This window comes from Nesoenas mayeri, assembly GCF_963082525.1.
Source record: "Nesoenas mayeri genome assembly, chromosome: 2".
Lineage (NCBI taxonomy): Eukaryota > Metazoa > Chordata > Aves > Columbiformes > Columbidae > Nesoenas > Nesoenas mayeri.
In genome coordinates, this window is record NC_137543.1 from 50,151,154 (window position 1) to 50,164,473 (window position 13,320).

Below are 13,320 nucleotides of genomic sequence, written 5' to 3' on the forward strand. Positions count from 1 at the left end.
TTCAGTACTTTTTCAGTGCTTTGAATTCCTCTGATTCTCTAGAGGAAAAACATTCTATTTTTCAACAAAAAATACTATCTGGACATAACTTCTGTCATTTATGATCTTCAATGAACAGACTAAAAAATATATAAATTCAAAATGATGAAAAGATTTTAGAACTTTTATACATCCCTAGGTTATATAAAACTTCTGTACAAATCTGCTTCTTTGCTGTATAAAACTACCCACTTTATGTGCAAAAGCGATAATGAGTACTAACATTTCTACCTTACTGAATGTTACAATGATCTTTCTTTACAAAAAACAATTTAATTATGTCTTCTAATTTCACTTTACCTGCTGACATTCTCCAACTCCACTTAGTGTTCCACTCACATCACACTGGCATGCTGCACAGATGAAAAAAGGACAATCTGCATTTTGTCTTTCCAAGATACTTTGAAGGAAACAAACAAACAAACACACCACCCTGAATCTGCAATTCTGAGTCATAGTGCCACAAGGTGGATTTTACTCCGGAAGGTTCAGAACAGCAGATGGGTACTGACACAAGGTGAGAAGAAAAAGCAAAGTAAGAAGAATGAGGATTTCTGTGTATGTGCAATTCACTGGTGTGTTCTAAAATGTTCTAATTTGTGTTTAACAAAAACAGTCGTGAGTATGGATTTTCTTAGAAACATTCAGACAATTGATGCAAAACAGTGCCTGACTGGCACCTTCTGTTCTGCAGTGCTACTCTGGGACCAGTCCAACTCTCCATATGAAATATAAATGAAGCAAATATTGCGGGAATGAGCTATGCTGACATACAGGTTTGGTGAAACCCAGTATTGACACTGTGACTGAAGGCAGAGAAGATGAATTACATGAAAGGTGCATTAATTAATCTTTTAAAAGGTGTTTAGAGTGTACAGTATTTAGAGATTTATAGTCAAAGACATCATAATATCAATATCAGCTCTAAGGCTACTCATCCTAAGTGGCTGCTCTGGTGAACCTGTTAGAAATTAAATAGTTGGGGAGAAAAAATCTTCAAAGATTTTTTATCTTTATTCTTTTTAATCTTTATCATCTGCTGAAAAAGACACACTGTTAGCAAACACTGAAAATTTAAAACAGAACAATATGATATAGATATAAACTGTAACAGATTCGTCACACCCTGAGGCCATGAGAAGGCTTTTTACTCCTCTGCAAACTAGGAGATTATAATAAATGAAAAAGCACCTTTTCCTCAAAATAATGAGCCAAATTCTGGTGTAAGTGTTAAGGGCAGAAATCCCATCTCCCTCCAGTATAACTGCCATAGGGCCATATGAAGTATACACATCATTGTAACTCAGAGCACACCTTGGTCCAGGACTAGCAAACACTCATGAAGTTACAGTCGAATTTCTAAAAGTAACTGCTGGTATCATGGGTAATTTGGTGTTACAGTTAAGTAGCATGAAAAATATGCTATTAACAAGCACTGTGAAAGTCACTGAGCACCAAAGATGGTCACAATGAAAAAAGATGAGTTTCAAAATAATTTAGCACATTCCACAAGCCAAAGGAATATGTCATGAAGCTGTACCTGTACATCCCTCGGGGTTTTCTTTGGCCAGGTTCCAGTACAATGGTTTGCATTTACTACAGGTAGGACCTTCAACGTGCTTAAGACATTGACAATAGCCCTAATGACAGAAAGGAGTTAATATGGGTTCATCAGTCTCATCAAAAACGTACTGCTCTTTAGTACTAAGAAAAACCTAATATTAACAGCTCAGGTAGTTTACTGACTTTTACAGGTGCATGGAAGCTGAGGCTGATTGAGATATCTTATATTTCTGTGTCTCATACTATCAGCACAGGATTATTCCACCCCTGCATATTTTTTCCAATATCTAATTTATTCTAAATATCCAAAACACTGTACTTTCTGATTCTTTTATAGCCTTATTAGAACTGCTCTAAAGTACTAACTGTTTTGCAAAAAGTTTAAAAAGCAAATTTCCTTAAAAATTAATTTTCATATTTACTTCTTCCTGTGTTGGTGGAAGACACACATAACTGTGTACATGAGCCTACACAGATACTTCTTCCATTGGTCAGACTCTAATTTCTCATAACATCCTGCTGCTGATAACCATCACTATATTAATAATCATGGTATAGCAACAGTCACAAAGAGGTAGTATTTTTTTCTGTAATAATTTGATGCTGAAATGGTTTGTTGCAACTCAGAACCTCTGAGACATGCACAGGCTTATATGCACAGATTAGTGTTCTAGCATACCAAGACGACTAAGCAGTTTGAATATTCTATATATAATCAATAAAAAATCCCACCCTCAACAGCTAATTGCACTGGTATGATCAAAGAACAAAACACAAAAGTTTATTTCCACCCTTACTCTGCTAATAAGCTCATGCAATTCTCCCACAGTCTAAGAGCAGGCTTCAGGACTTGAGCAATTAATTGAATGTGTCCAGCAAAGGCACACGAATTATTAACATATACTGTGCACATACTGCAATAGCACAATACTTACGGAATGAGAACCAATGCTACCTGAAGGGTCACATTCACTGTTGGCACCTTTATGAAATTAAAAAACAAACACATTGAAAGACATTTTGAAAAGAGAGCTGTGGAATGTAGTAGTGCAGAAGTACAATGCAGCAGGTGTGAGTTTGAAAGGGCTTTTTAGTATGGTTACCTTGGGGGACACAAATACTTTAAATGTCAAGACCCGCAGAAGCCTTTAATAATGATTTTTTCAAATGTGTATTTAGCCTTGGTTTAGACTGTTTGGTTTGATATGGAAAGTAGTCACTTGGAAAAATACAGCACTAACCTACAGAACTGAGAGACGTTTTCTCAAAGTTCTTGGGCCATCATAATTTTAAAAAAGTTTTAATCTTACAGTTCACTTCATGAAATAACATACAGAATGACAAGCTCATTTAGTATGTGCTCATGGTGTGTCTCTCCCTCCCCATGCCTCAGGGGGTTCCTATACAGCTTTGTAAGCAGCAGACTGCCCTGGAGAATCATGCAATAAAAACAGGGGTGATCATATCCAGAATGAAGGATTTTCCCCCAGGAGCATTACCTTGGCAATAGGGGAAGTTGTTAGCTGCAGAAAGGCACCTGTCACACTGTCGTCCCGTGACACCTGTTCGACACCAGCACTGCCCCGATACAGATTCACACATGTCGTGCTGGGAACCGTCGGGAGAGCACTGACAAGCTATACAATGACAAACACAGGCAGTGGTGGGAGGGTTGGTTCACCTGTAGATATCAAGCAATAACTTTCCAAAACTTTAATACTGTGGAGGTATTGAATACTATTTGTCTAGAGCATTCTTCTGTTTTCTTTCCCATAAATAGCTCACAAGGTCCCCCTATAACTCACAAGGTCCTCATCCCTATTTGGAACCTGTAAGTCTGAGGTGACCTGTACCATCTTCACATTGTTTTCCTCTGTTCTAGACAGAAACAGGTAGGATTATCTGGAACCATAATGAATCCCCTTCCTCAACTTCTCTGTCCCATCCTAAGAGCAGATTTGGTTTTGGATTTCTGCTTACTTGATCTTCCTATGGTTACAGAAAGCACGGGGCAAATTCTGTGATTTGACCTACACTTAAAAATATGGTAGTGAATTATAGAATATAAAACCATATGCCTATCACACCTTTAGATCTGAGGGCAGGGGAGGCCAGAAGCAAGCTTTGAGATACACCATGCAACCAGTCTTGTTTCAGATTCCTATGTAAGGTCTCAGTTGTGCAATGATTTACACACACAGTGTAAATAAGAAAATGCCAGAAAAAAAAAAACAACAATGCTGCTACAGCCCAGGGGACTTGTCTTGGTTCAGCTAGAGTCTAAGGGTGAAATGGTTAATGGCAATTATTTTAGTAAAATAGTAGGCAGTCTCCTAAAGAGGGATTACAAACCTGTCAGATTTTTTTTTGTTTTGGTGATTAGTAATAGCAGAATTCTGAGGATACATTCCTTCTTTAGCACTAATAACCATTTGATTTCTAGAAAAAAGCAGTCCTGTTCATGATGATCAAGTCACTTGCCGATTTTAATGACAGATGCTGGGCCTGATCAACTGATCCACGTGGGCAGGAAAAAATGTTGATATGATGGAAGATATGTAAAGTCAAGCCCTTCTAGACTAGGATTTATGGTGCAGTGTTGGCACATGTCGAGGGCACACACTAATGCACTTACTTAAAAGATTACAGGATGGTGTACCAAATATCAGAAGCCCAAACAACTGGAACACAGCCCACGTTCTCTAAGCTGACAGAGTCAGAACTCAGTAAATGCCCATTGCCAAGCCTGATTTCATGTTTTAGAAGAGAGATACAACTGCACCAAGGCCAAACACTGGAAACTATTGTCTTCTGTATTGCAGAAACAAGAAGGGAAACCCCAGTAAAAGGAAAGGCTTTTACTCACGCAAGCAGCTGGGATAGCTGTAATAACTGGGAGCGCACTGGTCACAGCTCAGTCCAGCGTAGTTGCTATGGCACAGACACTGACCTCTAGGACCACATGTTTTCTCCACTGAGCCAATAGCATCACAGTTACATTCTGCATGGAGAAAAAGAAATAATAAACACCCTGACAGATATATGTCTAAACCAGCAGTTATTTAAACCAGAATTTGCCAAAAAAAAGTGACCTTTGAAAGTAAAGAATTGTGAAGAAACTAGATGAACCATAATCTTACCACCAAAATTAAATATAATTAAATAGATGCTTATACTGTAATTACCTCCTCAATCACTGATAATCAGGTTCTTACTGTAATTCTGTAATGTACAGTTTAAAGATTTAGTTTGATGCCTTGCAAAACATGTATAAGGGCCAGACATCCATCTTTCAGTGGAAAGAACGTCACATGAGAGAAGTACTTAACATCTTTAAAAAATAACCTCTGAGAAACAGCATCCACAAAGCTAGGCCAGGCCTAATGGGTAACAAGAAGCTATTAGTAATGATACACAAGCACACGTTCATGATGCACAAGGGAAAAACTGCTGACATCTTAATCCTACAAGCTGGCAAGCAGCACATTGCCGGAATCTACATGTAACATCCAAGGCACCTTGTCAGACCATAACAAAAGCTATTGTCAGACTTCTCTTGGAGTTACCACTGTTTTAGGCTAACAGCTCTATCATAGACAAGATGTGCTGTCTTATTGAAATGATGCTGGATGTTACACAGGGTCACACTTTATAGGTACATGAATAGGAGCCCATCTGGGAATCCCAGATGCGCCAGGTACAAGCTGAAGTATTGCAGATAATCACTTGCATTTTATGACTGACAGAAATGGCTGACTGACAGAAATATAAAACAAACACTGTCTTTCTGTTCCCTGTTCACGTTCCTGGTTCCCCCTTTTGGTTCCTCTTTCTGCTGCAGCCAAGGACATCTGACGTGGCTGTTGTTACTTCAAAGAAGCCTGGAAAGAACACAGGGCTTGCTAGGAAGTTCATGATAGAGACATATAAATACCGAAGCTTCCAAAAACATCACCCACACTAGAGTCGACCCTCAGCCAAACATTATATTGCATTCTCTCCTCATTTTAATAACACTAATTCATTTAAAGGCTTTATTTTGATATCACTCTTATTGAATAAAGCTTCTATTGAGTTCAACAAGACAAGACCAGAGAGATCAGTTCTAGCTGCAGCAGCCAAGAAGTTAATAGATCTACCTCCCTTCTGAAGATGACAATTTCAAATAGGAGTAGCAGGCTGAGCTGCTCACTTTCCACCACAGTTTGCAGCACGCTGCATTAGTTTGAATTTAAACCCATGGCAGCTTATTTTAACAGAACAAGCTGTGAACTACAGCAGTTTTGAGTAATCCCACTGACTGTGTTTTCAACTATTTTTGTCTGTCTTTCACATTTTGTTTTTGCAAGCTTTTTTAAGCTTTTGTGTCTCTTTTCAGCTTTTGGTGTTAAAAGTTCAAATGTATTCAATACAAGTTTGATTTGCTTTAAGATTGCTACCTGATTCAATTCTAAGAAAAAAAAAAGAAGTTTAGACCACTGAACAGTGTGTCCAAATGCAGAATCCTGGTTTTATGTTTTTCATTTAAAAAATGTTAATCTACTCCAGACCATAAAATGCGGTCGTGTAGTGTTTCTTTATTCTACCCATTGTGTTTGGTAACACAATATAATTGTCTTTGTAAGGGCACAAAGGATTCTGCTGTCTATTCATTGGATGTAAACAAGTACGTAAGCCCAAAAGGAAGAGGACTACTATAGCAAGCAACCAAAAATAATGAGAGAGAAGAAAGTAAATCATAATGTTCTATGTAAATATTGCTATGCTGTACAGGAAGTACATACACCAGGACTCAGCAATACTCTATATTCTTTCTCACTGTAAAATTCACTAAGGATTAAGGGCCTCTATCTCACTCACTGCAAAGGCAGACAAAACCTAGGGGCCAGACAGGACTTGATGGATTGCTCATACACACAGAAAACCACCATGATCAATTTTCCTCTCTTGTAAAAGGCCAACTGGTCCTTGGTGACAGGTACCCTGGTGAAACCCTACGGAGACTAGTCACATGTCATGATTATGTGAACAGAGGTTGGATCTGTGCCTGTCATATGATCTCAAAATTAGTGAGAAATCACTGTTAAGGGTAAAATGAGAGTATCTCATTTTCAGATTTACAGTACACACATTTTACAAGGTACCAAACGAAGACCCTCTGCTAAAGCAGATCAATGCTTCACTATGCCAGTTCCTTAGCAGTCAAGAGTGCTCTGTTGCTGTAGTCTCCATGTGAAAACAGCTTTCAAATCCTTTAGTTATCAGTAAGGCATCTGTACTGACTGAGGCTATAGCAAACTGTCTAACCATGCAAAAAAAGCCTATGGGAGAGCAGACACTATAATCTTCCACACTGTGGAAAGATGCCGGGAAGTAGTGCTTGGAGAATGAGAATGTATGAGAAGTTCACTGTAGAGAACAAGAGTCCCTGGCCCATTTACTGCTATGAACATTGCTTCAGTTATGGCAAAAACAGTACTTGAAAAGAACTTCACCCTGCCTGTTCGAGGGCCTGTTTGATGCTGCACATGCAATCAGCAGCCTTACCTTGGCAGGCAGGGAAAGAGTGGTGGCCAGGCTGACAGCTGTCACACTGAAGTCCAGCTACCCCAGAGCGACAGAGACACCTCCCAAGAAAGTCGCAGACTTCGGGCTGGGTACCCGCCAGATTACATTCACACACTGCAAATGAGAAAAGACATTTCAGACACAGCCTTTGCATAGGCTGTCTTCTTTTATTTTTCTTTAAATGAAAATTAAAAAAAACACAAACAAACAATCAGCATCACGGGAAACATTAATGAAAGAGCAAAAGAATCTGGCTGAAAGTAACTACTTGGTTCAATATCAGTGTTGCAGCACTGCACGTAGCTTGTCCCCCTTCAGAGCCTGATTCATTGATGCCAAGTGGTATGACAATTATTGAAAATAGTTACATCTTTTTTTAAGACTAAAATGAAACAATGTATGGTTTTGATTTACAATCTCAAGTGGCAGGGGTTAATAAAACGCCTAAAAAGACAGTACAGAGATAGTTAATAAAGTTTAAAAATAGTCAGTTTTCTAGTATTGATTAGAAAGGGTGTATAAAAGCGAGGTTGCAAAGCCAAATTAAACACACTTTAAAAAAAAAAAAAAATTAAAAAAAACCTAAGATAAGTAAAATAAATGCTTCCAAACATATTCTAAATTTCATCAATGTTACTAAATCCAACCCCAAACTGAAGTCTGACAGCTGCATCTGACATTAGACAACAATCAAGGAAATACGGGCGTTTTTAGATAGAAATGTCCCCTCATCACATTCCTCTTCTTCTTTGATTTCAGTGAATTTTGGGGGAGTTCCCTATGAACACACCTCCTTGGCAAAAGAACTTCGTCCCTCAGTATAAAACTCAGGTCTGCATTTTGGATACGTTGCAAAAAGGGAACATTTGTCTTACCCTGACAGAAGGGGTAATGAAAATATCCAGCTGCACAGGTGTCGCAGGAAAGTCCCCAAAATCCAATTCTACATCTGCACTGTCCAGTATTTCCATCGCAGTCACCACCCAGCACTCCTGCACCGTGGCACTGGCACGCTGAAGAGCACATTTGTAAAGAAAATATTTGTGGCATTATGATCTTAAAGTTCCTATTTCACTTGGAAGCCGGAGGTTGGCATTTACACTGAGCACAGGCTCCAAGCATCGAATAAACTATGGCACTTACGTAGACACTGGGGGCCAAAATATCCTGGTTTGCAGCCACCTTCTAGTTACAACAGGAAAGGAAAAGAAAGAAAGGAACAAAGTTAGTGCATAAAATCATGCAGCTCCTCTTATGTTTGCAAGAAAAGCAGATCAGTGCTTAGCAATTATTTCTCTTGAACTGACAAAACTATTTGTATGCCCCTTACATACAAGTCTTTTTTAAAAAATAATAATACGTAATCATGCTTAGTCTGCCAGCACAAGTTTACAACTTCTACACAGAAGCCTCTGCTTAGAGGCAGCTGCCTTTCTTATGCCTTCAGACTCAGATGCTACTTGTTGGAAATGTAAATAGCTCAAGATCTGTTTTCTCCTGTTTATATTTATCCATTTTTCTTCAGAGCTTTCTTTCTTCTTCCTTTTAAAAAATATGTGAGAGAACAGGATATGGCTACCAGGGCAGTTATTGTGGATGCCATATGAAGGAGATAAGTGGTACAGGAGACTGAGGATTTGCGGGCTGTGATGGCAACTGCAGACACTTTCAAGAAAACAACTGGGACTTGTAAATACATACATGGATTTGTACTATCTGCTTATATCTAAGCATCTACTACATTCACAGAAGAAAACACTTCTTCATTTGTCAGCAGAAACTTCACTTCTATTAAAACTAGTAGAAATAAAGATGAAGTATGTCCATTTTAGGATATAAAAAAGGTTTTGAGGTTTTTTAAGGTTATTAATCCTGATATGAATTACAAGTATGTATATGACTAAGTGCTAGCTGTGATGATGTCTCCATTCTGCAGTATAATAATATATACTAAAAAATAGAAGCCCACTGAGGGAATCATATAGATTTCAGGCAGCTTTGCAGGGGGCTAAATGAGAAATATGTAGCTCTCTTAGAAATCAAAGTTCTTCACTGCCAAGGGCAATGTACAATTTGCCAGGTGCAAGAGGACTGTCCAGAAGCAGAGGCCAGGTAGTCTTTAAGAAGGAGATTTACACTGCAAAGCAGCTGACAAGTTGTACATGTCAGAACATCTTGATGGATCTGTTCGTAAGAGCACCAAACAAGATGGTCAGCCTCTTCCGTAGATGTTTGCCGGAGGCTGGTCCAACTTACTTTGATCCATAACTCTTTGTGAAGCCAGCCTACTAAACTGTTCAGTACAAACATGACAATACGATGAACTGGCAAGAACAAATGCTCTCTGAAAGATAAATACCAACAGTGGTAAAATTACTACATAAATCTCCATGAAAGAGCAGGCACCACCAAAACAGTGAAAAATAGTGACACAGGTCAAAACAGTGAAATGGGAGAAAAAAATAACAAAACACCAAGAACTTGCCAATTATGTCACCAGCCATAGCATCTCTTGGATCTGGAGAAGTAAAAGGATATACAGGAATACCTTTAAAAGAAAAGAAACAATGAAGTGTATTTGAAACAGACACAGTTATTTCACTAAAAATCAGCACAAACCATGAAGTCATCTCCTGTCAGTAGACATATGACCTTAGGAACAACTTCAACTTTGTGTCCTTTCAGTTAGGAACAGGATAAGAAACATTTTACTTTTGCTCTCCAATTCAGGTGCAAACTTCCCTTCTCAAAAGAATGGTATGAAAGGCCAGACACCATTTGCAAATGCTACCAATTTGCTTCACTCCTCTTTATCCTTTTGTACAGAAAGCTTTCTCATGCCAGATGGTGTTATGAGAGCTATCTAGGGAGCTCCGTATTTATTTCACTCTCCTTGCTTCCAGCTGAAGGTCCGTCTCCTGCTATGTGTTGCTATCACTCCTTACCTGAACTGTAAGGACAGTTTTTATTTGAGAAGCCTCCAGATTAGGAATGGGAAAGACACCTCAACACATTTTCCTCCATTAAGATGGGATCCAAAGTTTAAGCGCTACCAACACCAGTGAATTTTAGACCAAGGTCTACCTGAGCTGAACTTAAAAACGTTGCATTACAAACAAGAGGATAAATGAGATGTGATAATCTAGAGTAAACTGTACAGAGAAGATTTCTTCTATCACAGCTGTTGAATTCAAACAACATTCCATTTTTTATACTCTTTTTTGTTTGTTTGTTTTGTATTGATTTCCCTCTTCTTCCATTTTTATCATGATATCTCTGTTTTAGTCAGACCTCAAATCTTGTCCCAGAACATCTGTTTTATCGGCTGTCAGAAACATGCTTCTCCTGAGGGCATAAAGCATTCTCACTGATACATTTTTAGAATCTGATCATGGAAACACAAGCTTTTATGCAGTAAACATGATCCTGATGTTACTTTTTCCTCAGCTCTTTTATATATAATTTGTTTATGGGGAAAGCATTTTATTTGCTGAATTCCCAATACATACTTTTAATCTCTTTATTTTAAAGTAAAAATCTGATTTTCAATTAATCAATAGCATTAGTTAGCATTCTGTTACCATTTTCAGTCAGCAGAAGAACTCAGTGCCACATCTTTTTTCCTAATATGTTTATTTTCTCTGGATTTACAAACACTTCTTAACCACTTCTGCAACCACTTCTTAAAAAACCTGAAACAAACTGGAAATCTTCCTTTCGCAACATATCTGCACCTATTCACAGTCCAGCAAAAATAAGAGTATGGCTGAGAGCTCTAATCTCTGCCAGGAGAATGTTTCCAAAATTACACAGGCTTTGTTTTAGAATTATTTTTTTATTATTTTAGAAGCTGCTGACAACCCACAAGCTTTGTTTATCAGGGATCCAAGTTCCAAATCCTAGGAGGTTACAGGGAGAACACATAACTCTTTTATCCCATCTTTCTCACTACAGTCATGTTCCACTTCTTTATACCTAAACACCCCAAGACATGTTGAAACAATTTGTCCAGAGCTTTAGGACTGGAGTTCATGACTTAATGAAAGACAGGCTGTAGCCTCAACGAAGATATTTTAAAAGAACTCAGAACTGTGAGAATGCAGCACAATCTATTTGATATTCAAGAAACTACCATTTTGTAAAATAAACCAGAGTCTCATCAGTATTATGACAATTGATTTATCAGAATGTGTAAACATGTGAAGCTGAAATGCCAGGTGTTTTAACCAAGTCAAGCTAATTCTTTAATGCACAGTTAAAATACTGAAAAAGTGGTATGTTTTGCATATACTTACGGATACAAAATGGATAATCATAGAATCCATCAGCACAGCGTTCACAGTTTTCTCCCTGGAAATTCTGCTTACAGAAGCAGCGGCCAGACCCTTCCTCACAGCCCTCTGCATGCTCCGAGTTACAGCTGCAGGCTAAGTAAGTATCAGCAATTAGGTGCTTTTTGAAAAGAATGAATTTACTGTTCACAGCAGTGCACAATAACATTATAATAGTGTTTCATTCGCAGTTGTGAATGCCTCATTATTTAAGAATGAAAATTTGCATACTGTAACGTATTTTCCAAGTACTTTATGTCACCAATTAATATTTGTGATATCCCTTAGAAGCAAGACCTATATTATTTTCTCAGAGTGTTTAACTTTTTTTGATTCAGAAAGTTGCATGTAATTACTCCACAGCACTACAGAAACTCTATTTTCTGTGGCTTCTGCTCATCTCTCAGCATGCCCTAGAATGAGCACCATGCTCCAACTACCTTCCCTTACACACCACATGCAACATTAAGGCAGCACACCACAGCTCTGTTGACTTCCCATTCATATCAATATCCGACATGACAAACCACAGCTTCCTCCTATCTGTCACAAGGCTCCTTCAGCCTGTTTGTAATTCAACCCTTATCTTCTACCTGTACTCAGTTCTTCTTTTTTAAATGTTGTATTAGTAATTATCCTATTGTATTACTTATTACTCACTGAACGTTGTATTGATCCTCCTGACCTTTTGAGCTATAGAATAAAATTTTCAAGTGACCAAGAGCCAAAGGATATCTCATATCTACATCAGAGATCTAAGAAAAGCAAGGCCATGAGACTAGGAGATAAGAGTGGCTTCCTAGAGGTCATGCCACCTCACCATGGGGTGTGTAGCAGCAACCCAGGCTTTCCTGATCCTGTCTCCTCAGCAGCCTTTTCTGCCTTCCTCCTATGGTTTGGCTGCTGGCCTGAAGGTTTAGGTTCATGATACATAAGTTAAGAAGGGTCTAAAAGGTCTAAAGCAACAAATAAATTCCTTTGCAGTTGCTCTCCAATATCTTTTGGCCACTCTTCCCTTTTTCCTCCTCAAAAGATGCATCCCATGCCCAGGGTATAGCAAAAAAAGAATAAACCCATGCCCTAAGACCCTACCATAAGAAGATACTTAGTAAAGAAGGACTCACGTATACAGCCATCAGGAGCTCTCACTGAAACACCGTAAGGACGATAGTAACCTTTTGCACACTTCTCACAGTTAATACCAGCTGTGTTATGCTGTGCAAAATAAAACAAAAAGAGAATATGAGATGAAAATGGGAACTTGGAAGAATTAAGATACAATAACATCCTTTACACTGTTTCTGTATACAACTAAGGAATGATCAGCACTGGAAAAAAATGGAATATGACTGCAAAAAAAGACAGCATTCGTCATTTGCTGTTCTTTAACCATCTGTTCTCTACAGATTTCTTTATCATTGTATTCTCACATAAAGAAGGTGAATTTTGTCTTTAAAGTATGATAAAAAAAGAGCTATTTTAACAACAACAAAAAAAAAGAATCTAGGAAAATATCCTATTTTCACTATTACATGATATTTATCTCTTTTTACAGTCTTTTCTTATCATAATGTATACATTGTTTAGGCAACTGCATCATTAACTTTTCCTCACACAATGTATTACTTTTTTCAATACCCTATGGTTAAGGTGGGCAACATCAAAATTAACTGAAACCCAATCTGTCAGGTCGGCACAAAACAGATCTTCTATTGGAAAAGTGTGCACCTCTGTAAACAGGTATTTTCAGCATACAGAAAAATTACTGTAAACAACTTGAACTACAGCAAAAATAAATAAATTCCCTGTGAACACATTC

At 38.1% G+C, this 13,320-nt stretch overlaps 1 protein-coding gene across 1 annotated transcript in view; it reads right to left on the bottom strand.

Moving 5' to 3' along the window:
• LAMA3 (laminin subunit alpha 3) overlaps positions 1-13,320 on the bottom strand; it is a gene marked incomplete at both ends in the record, with an annotated part of 116,709 nt that overhangs the window by 73,033 nt on the left and 30,356 nt on the right. Inside the window, 11 exons of the mRNA XM_080340023.1 lie at positions 340-392; positions 1,580-1,679; positions 2,538-2,584; positions 3,102-3,239; positions 4,469-4,603; positions 7,150-7,284; positions 8,046-8,183; positions 8,314-8,355; positions 9,656-9,718; positions 11,466-11,597; positions 12,626-12,716. Of these exons, the coding sequence (XP_080196149.1) occupies positions 340-392; positions 1,580-1,679; positions 2,538-2,584; positions 3,102-3,239; positions 4,469-4,603; positions 7,150-7,284; positions 8,046-8,183; positions 8,314-8,355; positions 9,656-9,718; positions 11,466-11,597; positions 12,626-12,716 (1,074 nt within the window). The remainder of the gene's footprint in view (positions 1-339; positions 393-1,579; positions 1,680-2,537; positions 2,585-3,101; positions 3,240-4,468; positions 4,604-7,149; positions 7,285-8,045; positions 8,184-8,313; positions 8,356-9,655; positions 9,719-11,465; positions 11,598-12,625; positions 12,717-13,320) is intronic.